This window comes from Strigops habroptila, chromosome 19, assembly GCF_004027225.2.
Source record: "Strigops habroptila isolate Jane chromosome 19, bStrHab1.2.pri, whole genome shotgun sequence".
NCBI classification, from domain to species: Eukaryota; Metazoa; Chordata; class Aves; order Psittaciformes; family Psittacidae; genus Strigops; species Strigops habroptila.
The window spans coordinates 4,005,847-4,026,133 of NC_044295.2; the positions used below are offsets into that span (position 1 = coordinate 4,005,847).

Here is a 20,287-nt window from a genome sequence, read left to right on the forward strand (position 1 = left end):
AAGTGACGCCATGGCGCCTGGCGTGCAAGAAGGAAGGAGGGCGGCGGCCATCTTTGTTGCCGGCAAGAGCGGCGCCGGGGCCCGATGCCGGCGGAGAAGATGGCGGTGGACGGGCCCGAGCAGGTGCGGGGTGGGATGGGACGGGATGGGATGGAGCGGGGCGGGATGGAGCGGGGACGGTCGCGGGGCGCTGCCGCTGCGGGGCTTTGCTGCGACCGCGTGTGGTCGGGGCCTGGCGGGCGCCGTGACTCGGCGGGTCTCGCCCCAGCCTCCCTGAGGGGACGGGGGTTGAGCGGGGCCCGGGGGCTGCGGGAGAAGGGGGAGGTGGGGGTGGTGGGACTCCGGGTGCCAGAGAGGGGCTTCTCATGGGGGGCTGGAGCGATAGGACAAGGGGCGATGGGTTCGAACTGAAACAGGGGAGGTTCAGGTTGGAGATAAGGCAGAAGCTCTTCCCTGTGAGGGTGCTGAGGCGCTGGCACAGGGTGCCCAGAGAAGCTGTGGCTGCCCCATCCCTGGCAGTGTTCAAGGCCAGGTTGGACACAGGGGCTTGGAGCAACCTGCTCTAGTGGGTGGAATGGGCAGTCCCTGGGGCCAAGGCGTGTGGTGCTGAGCTCTGCTGCCCCGCAGATGGAGATGGATGACGGGAAGGGCGGCACAGGGCTCCGGCAGTACTACCTGTCCAAGATCGAGGAGCTGCAGGTGAGCCACATCCCTACGCTTGCATTGGGAGCACCTTTTCTGTGCTGTGGGCATCCTGCACTGGGGTGTGAGGAGGAAACACTGCCCCAAGGTGCTGGCAACAACCTTTGGGTGGTGGGGGAGTAGGAAATGAGCCCCAGCTCTTGGCAGTGGGGTGTAGCCATACCCTGCTGGGCAGGGCTGTCCCCCTCAGGCCCCTGTCCTAAACAAAGGCCGTTGTGTTGGTGCCCACACTGAGTTGCTGTGAGCGCTGTGTGGGCTATTGAGGACACAGCAAAGCTTCTCTCCCAACAGCTCATTGTGAATGAGAAAAGCCAGAACCTGCGGCGCCTGCAAGCGCAGAGGAACGAGCTGAATGCTAAAGGTAGGGCTCTGCTCCCCGCATCTTCCTCACCTGGTGGCTCCTGGCCCAGTTGCCAGCCCCGGGGGCGAGTGCTGCCCCTCCATCATGGGCAGGGATGGGCACAATTGCTTGTGGCTGGTGCTGACGTCTCCCTCCGTGCAGTGCGCCTGCTGCGGGAGGAGCTGCAGCTCCTGCAGGAGCAGGGGTCCTACGTGGGAGAAGTCGTGAGAGCCATGGACAAGAAGAAAGTGCTTGTCAAGGTACGAGGCTGAGCTGCCCCAAGGGTGAGCAGGTCTGGGGTGAGGTCTGATGGACCCTCCCTTTGATCCCCAGGGCTTGGAGCAAGTGTGAGCATGAGCTCGGGGGGGGTGGAAGGACTAAAAGATGGGAAATGAGGCCTTTTTGCCCCAGAGGGGCACATTGTGGCCGCTCTCCTGGGCCACGCTGCTGGTGGGAGGCAGCTGGCACAGGCCTGTGGGGGGCAGGGGGGGCTGCAGGGTGGTGGCCGAGCTCCCTGGCTCCTTCCTCCTGCTCCACGCACCCGTTGTGGGTATTGGGCACATGACAGGGAAATAACCCTTGGTGGCAACTCTCACTTTCCAGGTGCACCCAGAGGGCAAGTTCGTGGTGGATGTGGACAAGAACATCGACATCAACGACGTGAGTGTCCTGGGAACGCGGGAGGAGACACGGGAAGCCCGGAGCTGCCTATCCTGGCCCTGCGCAGGGGTGCTGAGTTCCCCTCTGCTGGCTGCAGGTGACCCCGAACTGCCGCGTGGCCCTGCGCAACGACAGCTACACCCTGCACAAGATCCTGCCCAACAAAGTGGACCCTCTCGTGTCCCTCATGATGGTGGAGAAGGTTCCAGATTCTACTTACGAGATGATCGGCGGCTTGGACAAGCAGATTAAGGAGATCAAGGAGGTGATCGAGCTGCCCGTCAAGCACCCTGAGCTCTTTGAGGCGCTGGGGATCGCCCAGCCCAAGGCAAGTGTTGGGGGTCCATGGTGGGGGCCAGCATCTGGGGGCTCTTTGGTGCCACTGTGTTGCCTCTGGGGGTCTCCCCTGCTGCCTGTGCACCACGGTCGGGGTGCTGAGGTGTCCGTGTGGCCATTGCAGGGGGTGCTGCTCTACGGACCCCCTGGCACAGGCAAGACCTTGCTGGCCAGGGCTGTGGCCCACCACACCGACTGCACCTTCATCCGCGTGTCGGGCTCGGAGCTGGTGCAGAAGTTCATTGGGGAAGGTAAGAGGGTGCAGCGGGGAGGCAGCTCTCGTGGTGCTGGGTGGCCTCAGGACCGGCCTCACACAGGGGCTGGGGCAGATGGAGCTCAGTGTGCCCAGCTCAGCCCTCGCTGCTTCCCGCAGGCGCCCGCATGGTGCGGGAGCTGTTCGTGATGGCCCGGGAGCACGCTCCCTCCATCATCTTCATGGATGAGATTGACTCCATCGGCTCGTCCCGCCTGGAGGGCGGCTCTGGTGGGGACAGTGAGGTGCAGCGCACGATGCTGGAGCTCCTCAACCAGCTCGATGGCTTCGAGGCCACCAAGAACATCAAGGTCAGAGGGTGCTATCCATGCCTGGGGCTGGGGCCGTGTCCTGCTGGTGACAGGGTGGCCCTGGTGGTGATGGTGGTTGTCCTCATGCAGGTGATCATGGCCACAAACCGCATCGACATCCTGGACTCGGCTCTGCTGCGCCCCGGCCGCATCGACAGGAAGATCGAGTTCCCTCCTCCCAATGAGGAGGTAAGTGTGGGCCCCTGCGGCCCTGCTCCCCTCCCCACCCTGTCTGGAAGCGATTTCCTGCTGCTCCAGCCCTCGCTGCGCTGCCGCTCTCCCCCAGGCCCGCTGGACATCCTCAAGATCCCACTCCCGGAAGATGAACCTGACGCGAGGCATAACCTGCGCAAGATCGCGGAGCTGATGCCGGGCGCATCGGGCCGCGGAGGTGAAGGTGAGCCGGGGCGCCAGGGTGGCACCGGGGCTGGCAGAGGGGGCAGCGGTGGGTGCTGACGTGCCTGTCCCTCGCAGGGGGTGTGCACAGAGGCTGGCATGTACGCGCTGAGGGAGAGGCGGGTGCACGTCACGCAAGAAGACTTTGAAATGGCTGTTGCCAAGGTAAGTGCTGTGGGGGAGGCGAAAGAGGTGCGGGGGGGGGGGTCCTGCAGCAACGGCTCCTTGTGGGGGGGGGCGTAAATGGGCCTGGGCAGCGTCTGGCAGGACCTGGGAGGTGAGAAATGTGATTGGGGTCAGTCCTGGGGACAGAGAGCAGTGGTAAGAGCCCTCCCTGCAGCGCTGGGTCCAGCAACACAAGAGCGAGGCCCCGGAGCTGCTGCGAGGGCTGGAGCAGCTCTGCTCTGGAGCCAGGCTGAGAGAGCTGGGCTGGGGCAGCCTGGAGAAGAGAAAGCTCTTCAAGGGGAGACCTTAGAGCAGCTCCAGTGCCTAAAGGGGCTCCAGGAAACCTGGAGAGGGGCTTTGGACAAGGGCCTGTAGGGGCAGGCCAAGGGGAATGGCTTTAACCTGCCAGAGGGGAGATTGAGATGAGCTCTTAGGCAGAAGCTCTTCCCTGTGAGGGTGCTGAGGCGCTGGCACAGGGTGCCCAGAGAAGCTGTGGCTGCCCCATCCCTGGCAGTGTTCAAGGCCAGGTTGGACACAGGGGCTTGGAGCAACCTGCTCTAGTGGAAGGTGTCCCTGCCCGTGGCAGGGGGTTGGGGCTGGATGAGCTTTGAGGTCCCTTCCCACCCAAACCAGTCTATAAGGGGGTTGTCCCCGTGTGAGTGACATTGGAAGAGGGCAGGGAGGTGACAGCTGGGGCCAGTGCTGGGTTTGGGGGTTCTTAGCACCCAACTGGGGGCTGCGTGCTGGGGAGACCCCAACTGTTGTCTCCTCCGTGCCCAGGTGATGCAGAAGGACAGCGAGAAGAACATGTCCATCAAGAAGCTGTGGAAGTAACAGCGAGGCCGGGGCTGCTCCTGGGGCTGCACCACCTCTAATAAAGTGCTGCTGCGGCCAGGCCTGTGCCCTGCTGTGGGGCTGGGGTGGAGGGGGGGGGGGGTGTTGGGACTCAGCACACACCCACACGAGCTGCTGCTAACTGCTTTTATTAGAAAACATCCAAAATAGACAAAAACTGGTTATACAAGAGGCAGAGCAGGCACCCCTGAGCCGTGTAAACCCCCCTCCCCTCTGCCTGCACCCCCCCGGAGCAGGCAGAGCCGCCCCAGCCCGGGCAGGGGGGGGGGGCAGGTTAAGGCACTTTGGTGGCACCGTCGCCTCCGCCCCACTTGGTCCCCTCAGTCCCCAGCATCTCCAGTTCCCTCCATAGCCCTGGTGCTCCCACTGGCTGCTGAGGGCAGAGCCACCCCCTCTGCCCCCCCCCAGGCGTGGGATCACCTGGGACACGTCACTCATTCAATAAATCAACTGATTGTCAAAAACTTCCCCCTAAAAAACCTTTTTTCTATCTAAAAAAAGAGCAGTTTGGGGCCGAGCCAGCCCTTTGAGCCCCCCCCCCCCCCCACTGCATCGATTGAGGCCATGGGTGCAGGAAGAGGAACTCAATATATTACTCAAATACAAACCCACTGTACAAAAACGCTTTTTTTTTTTTTATCTATTATTTTTTTTTTATATAAAACCTGCTCACAAAAAATAGTGCAAAACGTCGGGGGGAGGGGGGGGGGGGGGGGGGGGCTGGCGTTTTGGAATGACACGACTTTGGTTGCAGAGGGGCAGGGCTGCGCCTGCCCTGGTGGCAGCTGGGCTCAGGGAGAGCAGGAGGCACCTCCTGTCGCACACGGGCAGCTTGTCCCTGCTGGGCAGCAGCTCCCGGAGGGATTGTGGCTGGAGGAAGGGAGCGAGGACCTGGGACGGCTGCGATGGGGGCGGAGGGCAGGGGCGGGAGGCGGAGAAGCGGGAGGCGGTAGCGCAGCACAAGGGCTGCAGCGGGACTGGGAAGGGGGGAACCGGGGGAGCCTCTGCTGTGCTCTGCCTGGGGCCAGAGCTTCCCGAGGGGAGCCCAGGGGTGGCTCCGAGTCCCTCCAGGCACGTCGGGTTTGTGCAAGTGCTGTTTGATTCCAGTAAGTACCATCAGGCTCAGGCAGCAGCGGGAGGAGAAGGAGCTCCCGAGCCCCTGCCCGGCCCCTTTAGGTGAGGCGGATCCCGAGCACTTGTTCCAGTTCCTGCCGACGCTGCTGGACCTGCAGGAGGTGGAGGGGGGGTCAGGCAGGGCCAGCGGCTGCCCCATGGTCCCATCCTGCCACCCCAAGCCTGCAGCTCCCCTCCGGCACAGCACAGAGCCCACCTTGGCAAAGATGTGTCTGCCCACAGCCTCCTGCGCCCAGGGCTGCTGGTAGAACTCGGCTCGCCGCTCCTCCTCGGGGTTCCCGATCACATCCGTTATGATCTGAGCAAAACACGGGATGGGGGGGCCACGGGGTGAACCCCAGGATCACCCCCCCAGCTCTTCGCTCTGCCCAGCCGCAGGGTTTTTTACCTTGAGGTCCCTCCTCTGGGATTTGATCCATTCCTGGATGAAATCCTGGGGGTTGTTGCTGAAGCTCAGCATGAAATCGCGCTGCGTCTTCAGCTGGTTGATGGATTCGATGGTCTCATGGATCTAGGGAGAGGACAAGGGGTGAGAGGCAGCTGTGTCCCCCCCCCCCGAGCAGGACACTGCTGCCACCAAGCTCCCCCCAGCTCTGCAGCGCGACCTCCAAGTGCCAGCCCTGAGCCCCCTCACCTTGGCATCCAGCGAGGCGATCTCCTGCTGGTTGGTGGTGGAAGCCAGGAAGTTGCTCATCTGAGCCTTCAGGGGATCATCCACCTCCACGTCAATGTCGTAGCACGCTGTCTTCTTCTGGTCATTGGGGTCCACGCTGGCAGGAAACGGGGTGTTGGGGGGACACTTCCTCACCTCCACCCTGCTGCAGGGCTGCATCGACTCCCCCAGCACCCCAGCAACTGCCCCAACAAACCCCACGTGGGTTTGGATCATGCTTCTTCAGAGCTACTTCTTCTTCGGGCTGCAGACCTCATCCCCCCTGCAGGTACCACTCTGCACCCCCCAGAGCTGCCCAGCCCTGGGGAGCGCTCTCCACCCCTACCTGATGGTGTGGTTGATGATGATGGGATCTGGGTGCTGCAGGAGCCCCGCCAGCTTCATGGGGATCTCAGAGAAGCGCATGCGGATGCAGTTGAAGATCTGGAGGGACAAAGCAGAGCCTGCACTGGCAGGGCCTCCCTCCGCCTCCGAGAGGGCCAGGCAAGAGCAGAGGCTCACCCAGCGCTGGTTTGTGCATGGCAAGCTGATGGATGAAGGTATAAACTGAGACTGGAGGGTGCTGCCAGCCAAAGAAGGTGCTGTTTGTGGCCGTACTGGGGGTGGGAAGGGGGTTCTCCTCCCAGCAGAGCGTGCTGGGGCCACAGGGTGAGGGCTGACCTGGCGGAAGTAGCGGTTGCAGTTGATGTACTCCTTCTCGTGGCTGTCCTGCAGCTTGTTGTGCTTGATGTAGAGCCAGAGCGCCTGCATGATGCTGGCACGGGTCTGGGTGTGCACCCCGAGCAGGCGAGCCAGGCGAGGGTCCAGTTTGTACTGTGGAGGCTGCGCGGGCACACAGGAGCATGGAATTACAGACTGGTTTGGGTTGAAGGGACCTCAAAGCTCATCCAGTTCTAACCTCCTGCCACGAGCAGGGACACCTTCCACTAGAGCAGGTTGCTCCAAGCCCCTGTGTCCAACCTGGCCTTGAACACTGCCAGGGATGGGGCAGCCACAGCTTCTCTGGGCACCCTGTGCCAGCGCCTCAGCACCCTCACAGGGAAGAACTTCTGCCTTAGATCTAACCTGAACTTCCCCTGTTTCAGTTTGAACCCATCGCCCCTTGTCCTATCACTACAGTCCCTGATGAAGGTCCCTCTCCAGCACCCTTGTAGCCCCCTTCAGACACTGGAAGCTGCTCTGAGGTCTCCACACAGCTTCTCTTCTCCAGGCTTAACAGCCCCAATGTTCTCAGCCTGTCTCCATACGGGAGCTGCTCCAGCCCCGATCACCCTCGTGGCCTCCTCTGGACTTGCTCCAACAGCTCCAAGTCCTTCTGATGCTGAGGACACCAGAACTGCACACAGTAATCCAGGTGGGCTCTCACGAGAGCAGAGCAGAGGGGCAGGATCACCTCCTTTGATTTGCTGCTCACGCTCTGGGGGTGCAGCCCAGGACACAGCAGAGGGGGTTCTGTGCTCAGGCACACAGAGACAGATCGTGCTCAGTTTCTCATCGACCAACAAAGGCTGAAAGGCTCCATCTGGTGCTTGGAAGTGACCCTCACCTAAGCATGGTGCCCTGCACTGCCCTCATGCCCCCACTGGCTGTGTGGTCCATGCCTGGAGCTCTCTGTGCTCCTTTCTATCCTCACAGCCCCCCAACAGCCTTATACACGGTGCTGCCCCAGCCCAGGCCCCATCTGCCCCCCGACACAGCTGAGCCGTGCAGGAGGACAGGCAGCAGGGCACGGCCAGCACCTACGTGTCCCCAGGGCCCTACCTGGTGATCCAGCATGAGCAGCAGAGTGCATTTCACATTGACATCGCCAGGACGCTTCACTTGGAAGCCGTCGGTCTCCTGGGTTGTGGGCAGCCGGTGCCACTACAAGAGAGCAAGGGGACACTGGTCAGCTCCAGGAGCGTGACAAACCACCTGCAACCAGGCCTCCTTCTGCAGAGAGCCGGGGCTTGGGCTCTGTGCAGGGGTCCAGCAGGGGCAGACAGCCTGGAGCCCACCCCTCGCAGTCTGACCCCAGTGGGCTTCACCCCGAGAGCCCACCCAGGCCAAAGGATACAGCTTAATGTGCTCCAGCACAGAGGTGGATGGGAGCTGGGATGGGCTGGGGAGTTACAGCCCTGAGCACTTGATGTCAGGGACTCAAACAGCTCCTGGAATCCACGCAGGATCAATCCTGCCTGGGGCACTGCAGGGGATGCTCATCTGAGCTGGTCACAAACCACCACAGAAACAAGTGTTTCCCAGGGTAAAAAGCAGGAGCCGGGTACAGGGAAAACCTGTTCCAGGCAGCTGCACCCACCAAAGGGCTGATCCCACCCATAGGCAGCGCTTCGCCTCCCCCAGGAGCTTCCAGCTCAGCAGCAGGCTGAGAGGTAACGGGGCAGATCCCGCTTCCCACCGGGCTCCGGGATGCACAATGAGCTTTTCTGCAGCGTCAGCTCCTGTGTTGGGCCTCACTTCTGCAAGCCCGAGGGACGTGGGGCTGTCCAAGTTGCCTCCCAGAGCCAGCACCTCGCTGCAGCCCCACACCTCAGCTCTGGCCGCGTGCTTAGAATCATGGAATCAACCAGGTTGGAAAAGACCTTTAAGCTCATCGAGTCCAACCATTCCCCAGCAGTGCCAAGGCCACCACTAACCCATGGCACTGAGGCCTCGGCTCAGTGTGTGAACACTTGCAGGGCCGGTGACTCCAGCCCTGCCCTGGGCAGCCTGTTCCAATGCCTGAGCACCCTCTGGGGAAGGAATTGTTCCTCAGCTCCATCTAAACCTGCCCTGGTGCAGCTTGAGGCCATTTCCTCTTGTCCCATCCCTTGTTCCTTGGGAGCAGAGACCAGCCCCCTCCTGGCTCCATCCTCCTGTCAGGCAGTTGCAGAGAGCGATCAGGTCCCCCCTGAGCCTTCTCTTCTCCAGACTAAACCCCCCCAGGTCCCTCAGCCGTTCCTCATCACACTTGTGCTCCAGGCCCTGCACCAGCTCCGGTGCCCTTCTACTTGCAGGCAGGAGGGGTTAAGAGCTGAGTGGGCAGCACTTGCTGCCAGGACCCATCACACCAGCCACCAGCAGGGAAGAAAACTTGAGCCTGGTCCCCCATGGAGGGCTCAGCACCTTCCCCAGCACCCAAAAGCTCCTTGCTCAACACCCCCAAGCACCACGAGCCTTTCATCTCACCTCCACTAGATGGTTGTCTGGCCCATACAGCTCTTTGTCCAGCTCTATGACGAGGCTCTTGAAAAAGGAGGAGAACTTCCTCTTCTGCTTGCTCGGCTGCAAAAGAGAGCAGAGACTTGGCCTGACGCTGCCATGGAGGGCTTCAACCCAAAACCACCTCCATCCAGCCCAGCCCAGGGCACCAGTGCTCCCCCCAGAACCAGTTCATCCCTGCCTGTATCCTTACATCCTCCAGCAGTTTGCCCTCCACACGCAGCTCCCAGGAGGCCACACGCTCCCCACCTTCCCCTTCTTCTTTGGCCGGGGTGAAAGTGTTGGAGATGTAAATCCTCAGCTTCCGCTTTTGCTGTGAGATAGAAAACCAGAGAAGGGCGATGCTTGGAGTGAGAGGGGGGCTGCCAGCACCCAGAGCAGCACCCACCTCATCCCATCCCATCCAGCCAGTGTGGCCACGCACCGTCAGCGGCTTCTTAATGGCCTCCTGAATCTCCATCCTCTTCCGAGCGATGGTTTGGTCCAGCTTGCGCTCGAAGGCGAGGAGGTCCATGTAGGCCTGGGATTCTGGGACCAGCTCCCGGATCTGCCAAACAGAAATGGGCAATTCCCTGTGTGCTGGGCTGGGGCTGCATCCCCCACACCAGCCCCAGCAACGCTGCTGGTGCTGGGCTGACCCACCAAGGAGCCACCGAGTGATGAGCCCAGCATGACAGCATTGATTTCTCATCTGAAATGAAGACTCCAGCCTGCAAAGCTCTCCCCAGAGCTGTGCTGCACACCTCGTTTTGGAGCCTGTCCTGTGCCCGGTGTCACGGGCAGGTAATGTCACCCTGGATTGTCAGAAGGACGCCCAGGAGAGGCTCAGGGTGCTCCTGGGGTCCCTACCCCAAGCCATTGCTGCTCCTGGCTTGCTCAAAGTCCTGCTTGTCCAACTTACGCACACCCCAAACCTTCTCCTGCCAGCCCAGAGGAAGAGATTAGACATCTTCTGGGTGGGTTTGGGACTGAGCTGAAATGCCCAGTTGGGCAAAAGGCAGCTCAGTGAGATCCTCCTCCCTGTGGGCACTTCATCACCCCGGCTCCCTGGGAAGGCAGCACAGACGCACCAGGGCCCTGCAGCACCTCAGTGCGTTCCCAACGCACCCAGGCAGCACTCACCCGCTGTGGCAGCACCTTGTCAGCCATCTTCCTCCTCTTCACCCTGCAAAGAGCACAGAGACAGGCACAAAACACCTCACAGGACATCCTGCTGCCTGCCCAGCGGGTGCTGGGGACACTGCTGAGCCCTGCTCGTACGCCAGAAGCCTGGTAGCACTTTGGCCCCATCCAGCCACCAACAGGGCCAGTTCCAGAGAGGGAGTCGCAGTGGCAGTGCCATGAGGATGGCTCTGACTGGCAGCAGTGAACAGGTCTGGGGGAGTAGGTGTCCTTTTGGGGCTGCTCTTTGTGACAGGGACTTTGGACTTGCAGGAGGAGGGCAAAGAGATGCTGTAAGAGCATCTAAGGCCATGAGACCTCAGCTTAGTGTCAGAAAGCAAGTGAGTAAGAGAATGTATCATAGAATCATCACAAAATCGCAGACTGGTTTGTGTTGGAAGGGACCTTAAAGCTGATCCAGTTCCAACCCCCTGCCACGGGCAGGGACACCTTCCACTAGAGCAGGTTGCTCCAAGCCCCCGTGTCCAACCTGGCCTTGAACACTGCCAGGGATGGGGCAGCCACAGCTTCTCTGAGCACCCTGTGCCAGCGCCTCAGCACCCTCACAGGGAACAGCTTCTGCCTCAGAGCTCATCTCAGTCTCCCCTCTGGCAGGTTAAAGCCATTCCCCTTGGCCTGTCCCTCCATCCCTTGCCCAAAGCCCCTCTCCAGGTTTCCTGGAGCCCCTTTAGGCCCTGGAGCTGCTCTAAGGTCTCCCCTTCAGGAGCCTTCTCTTCTCCAGGCTGCCCCAGCCCAGCTCTCTCAGCCTGGCTCCAGAGCAGAGCTGCTCCAGCCCTCGCAGCAGCTCCGGGGCCTCCTCTGGCCTCGCTCCAGCAGCTCCACGTCCCTCTTGTGCTGTTGCCCCAGAGCTGGATCAGGGCCGCAGTCCAGCCAAGAGGATTCCAGAGGGAAGGTGTTGGGTGTCTCAAGCCTTTCACAGGGAAGCAAACCCAGTCCCTGGGGTCAGTTTGCTTTGCTGCTGCCTCTTGCTAAAGGCGCTGCAAGGCAGGAGCAAGGAGAAGGTGGTACAAGGCAAAGCTGTGGCTGCAGCATCCTCCTGTCTGCAAGACAGTGTTCCTGTATTCCCTTTCTGGAAATGGCCATCCCATTTAATACAAACCAAAGCCCATTTCCAGGAACTCGCTTAAAACCAGCTTAAAACAAACCAACCTTGCCACGGTGGGGCTGAAATCTTCACGGGTAAAAAGGAAACAGTGGCCACAGCAGGGCTGCAGCCCTGCTCAGAGCCAGTTTATTTCTCTCCTGCAGGACCACAGAGCCCTGTCCTCTCTTCCCACCCCATGCTCTGCAGCAGCTGCCAGCCTGAGCCCACCCTCATTCCACACTCAATTCCTGCTCAATGCCTGGATACAGAGGGAAACACTCTCCTCCCATTCTGCTGCATGCATGAGGGTGCATGGGGCAGAGTCCAGCAGGCAGAGGGAAGTCCCTTTCCTTTGGCAGCAGGGCAGCAGTGATGTGCAAGGTACACAGGTTACCCTATGGACACACTGGGAGGGCTGAAGAGGGGGCCAGGGCACTGCTTTGAGCTCCTCCTGATGCATTATAAATGCTTCCTGCCCTGCAGGCTTTGGCCACCCCATCAGCAGCTGGAAATTCCCAATCCCTTGATCTGCAGCCATCTGGGAGCAAGGATGCTCGCCCGGCTGAGCACGGCTGATCCATGCAGCCAGCCCTTGGGAATGAGCTGCAGCCTTATCCGCCTGCTGGCGTCTGCTCCGTGGTGAGCTGCCCCTTGTCCCTAATCCCCAGCTTGCCTGGGATGCGCAGTGGCTGTGCAGAGGCTGCAATAGCCTGTGGAGGGATCACGGAGCCAACTGAGCTCAGGGCAGGGAATGGGACCTGAGTATTCATTAGGACCAAGGGACCCTGCCCTGAGAATCATAGAATCAGAGGCTGGTTTGGGTTGGAAAGGACCTTAAGATCATCCAGTCCCAACCCCCTGCCACGGGCAGGGACACCTTCCACTAGAGCAGGTTGCTCCAAGCCCCTGTGTCCAACCTGGCCTTGAACACTGCCAGGGATGGGGCAGCCACAGCTTCTCTGGGCACCCTGTGCCAGCGCCTCAGCACCCTCACAGGGAAGAGCTTCTGCCTCAGAGCTCATCTCAATCACTCCTTGTCCTATCGCTACAGCCCCTGATGAAGGTCCCTCTCCAGCACCCTTGTAGCCCCCTTCAGACACTGGGAGCTGCTCTGAGGTCTCCACGCAGCTTCTCTTCTCCAGGCTCAACAGCCCCAATGTTCTCAGCCTGTCTCCATACAGGAGCTGCTCCAGCCCCTGAGCATCCTCGTGGCCTCCTCTGGACTTGCTCCAACAGCTCCATGTCCTTGTGTTGGGGACACCAGAACTGCACACAGTGCTGCAAGAGGGGTCTCATAAGAACAGAGTAGAGGGGGAAAGACCTCAAGGAGCTGGTGCTGGGGCTCCTGGCAAGCACAGCTGCACGTAGTGAGGCTGCTGGTTACTGGCACGGAGACGAGAGCGCAGGGAAGCAGCAACTGAGTGATCTCTGCCCCCATCCCCATAGAACAGCCCAGCTCCCGGTGCCACCCCCTTACCCTCTCCTCTGGGTGGCCAGTGGGGGCTGTGCCTGGGGGGTCAGCAGGCGCTTCCTGAAGGGATCCATCATGGACTGTGGCAGGCCGGGTCTCATCGGGGAGGCTGCTCCATATGGGGGGGCTCCTGGTGGTCCCACCTGCAGCCCTGCCATGGGCATCCTGCTGCCGGGCGGCATCCCGGGGCGCTGGGGGGGGAGAGAAGAGAGGAATGTGTTAAATGCTGCCCTGCACGGGGGAGCTGAGCCTTGCTGGGACCAGCTGATGCCATCGGCCCTCTTGCTTCTTCCCGACGAGATTCCTGCAGCTGTGTCCTGCTCCAAGGTGTGAGCCAGGGACAGGGAAAGGAAGAGGGAAGAACACTTGGAGCTGCAGCCTTCCTCCTGCAGGAAGAGTGATGGGAAAGCAGAACCAGGACGAGCAGAAGACACTGAGCACAGGGGAAGCTCAGCCTGGCCACCAGCGCAGAGCTGAAACCACGCACGGCCTGAGCCACCAGCACAGCAGGAGATGTGGGACCTGGAGCATCGCGAGGGTCACTACTGCCTGCAAAGCCTGGGGACATCAGGGGCTGTGCAGAGGGTTCCCCTCCAGAAAGCAGCAGTGCTGGAAGTGATGCTGGGAGGGAACTGGAGCAATCCCACTTCCTATCAGCTCCGGGAATGAGGAAGGAACGCAGGGATGGAGGTGAGAGCTCACCCCCTGCCAGCACCCCAGCTCCTGTCCTTCCCCAGCCAGGGACCTAGAAAGGGCATTTATGAGCCACAACAGACCCCTGCGAGGGGTCCCGACCCAGGGCAGCCCTCACAGCCCATCCGCATCCCCTAGCACAGCGCAGCTTGGCAATACAGCACCCGCAGCGCTGGCTCACAAGTGCCACCAGGCCTGCACCCCACTGCGACCCTCAGCAACCAGTTACAGCACCCCACGACCCACTGCCTGCCCCTTAGGTGCTCCAGCCTGCTGCAGCGGCGGCCCAAGCCAACAGCTTCCCGGGATCCTTTGATCCTCGGCTCCCTGCTGCCAAGACACGGGGCTGGGAGAGCAACATTTCTGCTCTGCCGCAGGCTCCACAACGTGCCAGGACACCCCCACGGCTCCCCTCCCACCAGCCTTCCCCGCTAACGAAGCCACCTCATGACAGCATCTTAAGGCAGCCCTACGATACCCAAAGGAGGCCAAGGAGAAAGCTGGAGAAGGGCTCTGGACAAAGGGGAATGGGTTTAACCTGACTGAAGGGAGACTGAGATGAGCTCTTAGGCGGAACTTCTTATGGACAGGCTCAGATATGTGGCAGGGGGGTTGGTTTGATGGCAGCTGGAGACAAACGTCCTCCCCGAAAAGCTGCTCAGTGCAAACCCGAGAGCTCGAGTTGCTCTGGAGGCCTCTGGTGTCTCTGTTTTGGAGACCCCCAAAACGCACCAAGTGCTGCATCGAGAAGTGTCACAAGCAGCAGCGGGTCACAGCGTTCGTGCTGCACGGGGCAGTTCCAAACCACACACACACACACAAAGGGCTGAGCCCATTACACAACCAAATACTGGCTCTCCTTTCCTCTGAAGCAGCAACTCTGGAGCCTGGGCTCACAAACCTGCCCTTGCTACACGGCAGGAGCGTGGTTCTTCCTCCTCGCAGCCCCCTGATGTTCCTCTCCTTTGGATCAGCCACATTTGCGCAGCTCCTCGTGACAAGCAGGACTGCTCCAGCATGGCCAAGAGCCGCCCGCAGGCAGCAGCACCTCCTCTTATGCCAAAAACCACAAGGCCAGAACCCAGTTTCTCTGGGTTTATCAAGAGATCCTCCGTGGCAGGCCCAGGAGGAGAGGCAGCACCAAGATCCCCACCCTTGGCAGCAGTAAAACACAAGGGTACTGCGTAAATACTTGTTTGCAGCGTGGTTCCAGGAGGAGTGTGCTCCCATAACCCTGCTCAGCCACCTACCAGAGCTTCTGGAGAACAGATAAGCCATGAGAAGCTGTGGAACTTCTAAGCTGACATTCAGGAGCCCCAAGGAGAGCTGCACAGTGCAAGTGGTCACCTGCAACTCCCCAGAGCCACCAGGAGCATGGAGAAGGCAGATGGCTCCTGAGCAAAGCTCTGCCCCTGGGTGCTCCTCAAGCCCACATAAGAGACAGTGATCAGTGCCCCAGGGAACCTGGTGAAGGTTGGAGAGGTTCCCTACATGACAATGGACAACACAACCCCTTCCCCACATGCACGGACAAGGGAACACTGTCAGCAGCTTGCTTGGACTAAGGTGGCCATGGCCAGCTCCTGTCCTTCAGCCAGGGCAGCTCTCATCACCACCACCATGCCCTGAGGCCTCTCCTGCCTCCCTCTGCCACTCCATGGGTTGTATTTCTCATCTATCCCAGATTTGGAGGCTGGCTGGATTTGGTCGAGAGAGTCTTTGCCAGCTCCACACCAGTGACAGCACCTTGTGCAAGGTGTCCTGTGTGTCCATCTGCTCTTTGGAGGGACAAGAGGCTGCGAGAAGAGAAGCCAATTCTGTCAGCAGTGAGAGATGCAGCGCAAGGAGGAATGGATCTGTCATACTTCACTCTTTAACATCACCTCCACAAACATCTGAGAACCATCAGCCACAGCTGAGCTGCTGGGGGGGGGTGAGTTCAGCCTACCATGGACCCACGTTGAATTGCCTGGATGAGGAAAACAAGGGAACGCAGAATCCTCCACGCAGATGGATGCAGTTTCCCCTCAAGGTTTGCAAATTAAGGGGAATGGAGAAACCTCTCAGCAAAACAGGACTAAGACTCAGGCATGGGGCAGCCTTCAATCCCCAGCTAAGCCACAAAGCAGCATTACAGCCCTGGTGGCTGAAACCTGCCTCCAGCCCCTTTGGGAAGCCCTGGAAGTGAGCAGGATGCAAGAGGGCTTAAATTCAGCTTATTTTATTCAACCAGCTCAACCCAAGGAGCCCTTCCTTAGCTCATTCCTGCCTGACACTCCTTGTCCCCCTGCCCACCCCTCCTCACCCAGGGCTGCGCTGCTGCCCCATTCCTCCGGGTCCTCGTGCTCCCCTCCCTGCCCCACCGCCGCTGCCAGTGGGGTGGACAAAGGGCAAACCTGGCAAGCTCAGCTCTGAGGAACAAGCTGGACCTCACCCAGCCCTCCCTGCGGAGAGCCCTTTGGAAATGGGACAGAAAACAGCTTGTTTCTGCTGCCTGCCAGAGCCAAAGGAGCGGATGGGGCTGGCTGTGGTTTAGCGGTTCATCCCAGGTCAATGCACAGGCCGTTTGTGTTTGGGGAGCTTTGCTCAGAGTCAGCTTCAGCTGAATCCAATGGGAGGCTGGAAGGCTTCCCAATGGATGTTTGCTGGCATGACAGAAGCCTTCCCGCCTGCCAAAGGCCCCTTCTTGAGGAAGGGCAGCCCAGAAATTGAAGGCTGGTAGCAGAAAGGAAAAACAAGGGGAGCAATAAATCACAGGATGGATCTGGAAGAAGCCGGAGAGCGAGCTTGAAGAGAAGCAGCAACTCAGAGCACAGCTCCCATCTTCCTCCCAAGGCTGCAGCTCTCCCCTGCATCTCCCCAGCAAGGGGAACAGGCTCTTCCCATCGCACATCCCGTTGTGCTCTGGCCAGAAAGGCACGATCCAACTTTGTACACACTAACAGCGAGAGCTCACGTGCATCCTCGCCCGGGGCTTTGGGAGCAGAGCCCTGGAGAGATGCCAGGCAACAACAGCTCTTCCTGCAAGTCCCTCCCTGCACGGCAGCACATCCCATTAGGAGAGATGGAGAAACAAACCCTGTTCAAACGGGATTTGAGCTCTACTGCCAGGCTGCTCTCAAGAAGCCACCACTCAACCCATGGCTCTTCACATGGACTGGGACCAAGTGAGCCCCTCCAGCACACCCCAAAAGGGTGCTTTCCCCCTCTTTGTTCATTCTTATCTGTGAGCAGATCCCTCCTGGGAGAGTGCCAGGAGGAGCCTGGGTTTGTGCTGGTGAAGATCTTCATTTGGGAGGTGGTTGTTCTCAAGATGCTGTTGCAGGCAGCATTTTGCTCCCAGCAAGCCCCCAAACTGCCCCAGCACAGTTTGTCACACTTGGAAGAGCTGCTGTGTTTTGAGACGGGAGGAGCTGCGGGAGCCAGTAGATGAGGAAGTAGTAAATCAAAGGGAGAAGGACAATGCAACAGGCAGAGACCCGGAGCAGGTTCAGACCACGTGCTGGCAGCGTTTCAGGCACCGGAGGAGATGTTGGGTCCAGACAAACCTGCTCGGCTGCAGCCTCACGTCTGGAGCTGCAGATGTGCCAGGTCAGGGAAAGGAAAGGTCACAGGGATTCAAGTTGGAACACGGGCACGAACGCAAGCAGGAACAAGGAACAAAGGTGCTGGGCTCCTGCTTGAAAGAGAAACTGGCAGCTTGGAGGCACAGATGGGGAGAGCAGAGAGAGGGGCCTGCAATAAACCAGTGCCTTTGGTGCTGCTGCACGGCTCAACTGCCCAGGGAACGGCACCCCCACAGAGCTCTTGAGAAGGGGGAAGATGAAGTGAGGGCCTTCAACAGCAACTTCTGTTGAAGTTCAACCCAGAACTTCACTGTCACATTCCCCCAGGAGCAACAAAAGAGTGTTTCAGAGGCCACAACGCTCTGTTGCTGCCTTCCTCCCTCTTGCTCTAAGAGGACAGCGTTCATCTGCTTTGTATCATCACTTCAGTTAACTGGAGGCTCAGTCTGTGATGAAACCTGCCTTGGAAACCCTCTCCCTTGGGAAGGGTGGGGTCACCCGGCCCAAGCAGCAGCACTCTGGTGGAGCTCCAGCCCTGGCTGTTGTCCCCAGGTCCCCTCCAAGCCAACCCCCATCACCCCATGAGCAGGAACAGTTTTCCTCTAGTCCCGAGACGACGGGGTCGATCGGGATCACGACACCCTCTCCAACACGTCCAGGCCACCCCATCTTTCAGCTGGCTCCACACCAGCAAGTTCTCCACCTCCTCTATCCACAATGCACCATTCCCCATCACACTGCTGGCTGTCCAGGGATGGGATCTCTGAGGGCTGGGACAACAGCCCTCCTGTCCCATGGAAAACAGGCTCCTTCCCACCAGCAAGTGCCAATGAAACCCTTTTGCCACCTCTGTGCAGCACTGAAGCACCAGCACGGGGTAACTCTGGAGCCAGCACAGGGACCAGGATGGGGGCTCTGCCCAGAGACCCACCACCAAGCAGCCCAACAGCTCAGCTGATCACTCTTCTCCTGGACAAACCCCCTCTCCTTCCCATTCTGGGCATGGCACCAGCACCTGGAAGCTCTGGAAACATCAGCTCCCAGAAGGAACTCCCAAAGGGAGTCACCCTCGTGAATTCCCTGCTGGAGCCGCCAGGAAATCAGCAGCAGGCACGCACGGATGTCAGAAGGACGAGCATATGTTGGAAAATCCAGTGCTTAAAGAGCCCCGAAGCACTCGCTGGCGCAGATGAGGCCTCTTGTGTCTCCTAGTGCCCAAATAATGAAGTTTCTTCATCAAACCAGGGGACAACGGAGCAGGAAGTCCTGCGGGTAGAGCAGGGATGGCCGCTGGGCAGGGAGGGGCTGCTTTCCCCAGCCTGGGAATTGCAAAACAAAGGGCAAGACCCTCTGGATCCTTCCCATGCAGATGCAGCTTGAGGCATTGGTGCTCACCACCACCAGCTCATCGTGGTGCTCTCCGACCATCCCCACCGTGCTGGTTCAACAGTGCCAGACACCACGGTGCTGTACACAACACCCTACGGCGGCCGTGTGCTCCCAACATGTGCTGCCAGCACGGTGTTATGGCCAGCAACGGGGAGGGGGAAAGGCAAACATATGTTCTCCTGTTCACTCACAGCAGCTCCCGGCTGCTCCGACAGGCACCGTTTTTCCCAGCTGGATTTTGCAACACACGGAAGGTCAGGACAAATGGAACGCTGTCGATTCACGCTCACACCGGCCTTGGCTGTGCCACCTCTGGTCTCCAGCACCAGGCTTTTCGCTGGTTTTAAGGCTACAAGGGGGTAGTTGTTTCCTCATCCCGTGTTAACCAAGCTGGAAATGCCCTCAGCTGGATTTATTCCTTAAGTTCTAACTAACTCACACAAACGAGGCAGGAGCTCTGGAGGAGGCGACCAGCAGCGGGCGAGAACGTGTTGCACAGCTGGGCTCCTCCATTCCAAGCCTGCTGTACACCACAAACCTAACACCTGAAACACCCACCGTGTGCCCAGGAGTGGACCCATGAGCCGTGTGTGCGAGAGGGAGGCGAAACTTGGGTGCTCTAGGTCAGAATACACTTCTAATAGGGGATGGTCTAATAAGAGATGGGGACCTTATCGCTCTCTACAACTGCCTGACAGGAGGATGGAGCCAGGAGGGGGCTGGTCTCTGCTCCCAAGGGATGGGACAAGAGGAAACGGCCTCAAGCTGCGCCAGGGCAGGTTTAGATGGAGATGAGGAACAATTCCTTCCCCAAAGGGTGCTCAGGCATTGGAACAGGCTGCCCAGGGCAGGGCTGGAGTCACCGTCCCTGCAAGTGTTCACACACCGTGTAGCCGAGGCCCTCAGTGCCATGGGTTAGTGGTGGCCTTGGCAGTGCTGGGGAGCGGTTGGACTTGATGAGCTTAAAGGTCTTTTCCAGCCCGGTTGACTCCAGGATCCTACGATCAGGCTGGAAAACGAGGAGTTTCTTTTCCCTCTTCACTCCCCGTTCAGGTTTACTTTCCCCCGCGCCTGCTCTCCTCAGCCACCACTTCCCCATCTCCTCAGCTCCTCCTTGAGGACACGCACCCGCAGCACCGAGCGCTTCCCCCGCCTTGGCTGAAGAGGCGGATAAACAGGTTCCGAGCAGGGCCGCGCTACGGGAAATGGCTGCGAAGCCGCGGCCGGGCCTGTGCCGGCAGCCGCGGGGAAGGCCCCAACGGCCGGCCCAGCGCCCTGCGCACCCCGCCCGGGCCCTGCGGGACCTCCGCGCCCCCCCGCCACCCCGACTCCCCCGAGGCCGCCTCACCTGGTACTGCGCGGCGGCGGGGCCCATGGGGCGGTATCCCGGCGCGGCGGCGGCAGCGGCGGCGGCAGGAACCGGGCTGGGGCCGCGCATGATGGCGGGGCCGGGCCCCGGGGGCGGCGGGGCGGCGGCGGGGGGCAGCGGGCTGAGCGGGAAGGAGCCGCGGCCGGCCATGGCGGGGCGGGGGGGGGGCGGCCCCGGCCGCGCGGGTCACACGGGAGCGGCGGCGACCGCGGACCGAGTCAGCGCGCGGCGCCCGCTGGCCACGCCCCCGTGGTGAGGGCACGCCCCCCGCTCTGAGGCCACGCCCCCAGAGCAGCCCACCGTGACGAAGCCCCGCCCACCGTGCCTGGGCCCCGCCCATGGTGCCTAGGCCCCGCCCACCCTCCGCGCTGAGGCTCCGCCCCCCGTGTGTGCGCGCGGGCGCGTGTGCAGGGGGCGCGCAGCCCATGTGGGGCTGGCCGCACCGCAGGACCCGGTTCAGCGCTGCCCTATGGGGCAGAGGCTCAGCCCCTCTCTTTTCCTCCTCCC

The 20,287-nt window shown here is 60.6% G+C and overlaps 2 protein-coding genes across 2 annotated transcripts; one reads left to right on the forward strand and one right to left on the reverse strand.

Annotated features, from left to right (window-relative positions):
* Window positions 1-9: 9 nt before the first annotated feature.
* PSMC5 (proteasome 26S subunit, ATPase 5) lies at window positions 10-4,634 on the forward strand. Its single transcript, XM_030508775.1, is given in 14 exon segments — window positions 10-123; window positions 628-699; window positions 994-1,063; window positions 1,205-1,302; window positions 1,646-1,702; window positions 1,800-2,030; window positions 2,163-2,289; window positions 2,412-2,602; window positions 2,693-2,791; window positions 2,889-2,940; window positions 2,943-2,986; window positions 2,988-2,999; window positions 3,077-3,163; window positions 3,944-4,634. Coding segments are annotated over 14 exon segments (1,233 nt in total). The 5' UTR covers window positions 10-84; the 3' UTR covers window positions 3,998-4,634.
* Window positions 4,131-20,016, reverse strand: SMARCD2 (SWI/SNF related, matrix associated, actin dependent regulator of chromatin, subfamily d, member 2). The gene is made up of 13 exons (XM_030508773.1): window positions 19,760-20,016; window positions 12,770-12,954; window positions 10,149-10,191; window positions 9,451-9,573; window positions 9,220-9,339; window positions 8,994-9,089; window positions 7,587-7,688; window positions 6,486-6,647; window positions 6,151-6,248; window positions 5,787-5,922; window positions 5,541-5,663; window positions 5,349-5,450; window positions 4,131-5,244 (listed from the first exon to the last, which is right to left on the reverse strand). The coding sequence occupies exons 1-13, from the start codon at window positions 19,928-19,930 to the stop codon at window positions 5,191-5,193; spliced, it is 1,515 nt and encodes a 504-aa protein (XP_030364633.1). The 5' UTR covers window positions 19,931-20,016; the 3' UTR covers window positions 4,131-5,190.
* Between the last annotated feature and the right edge of the window lie 271 nt (window positions 20,017-20,287).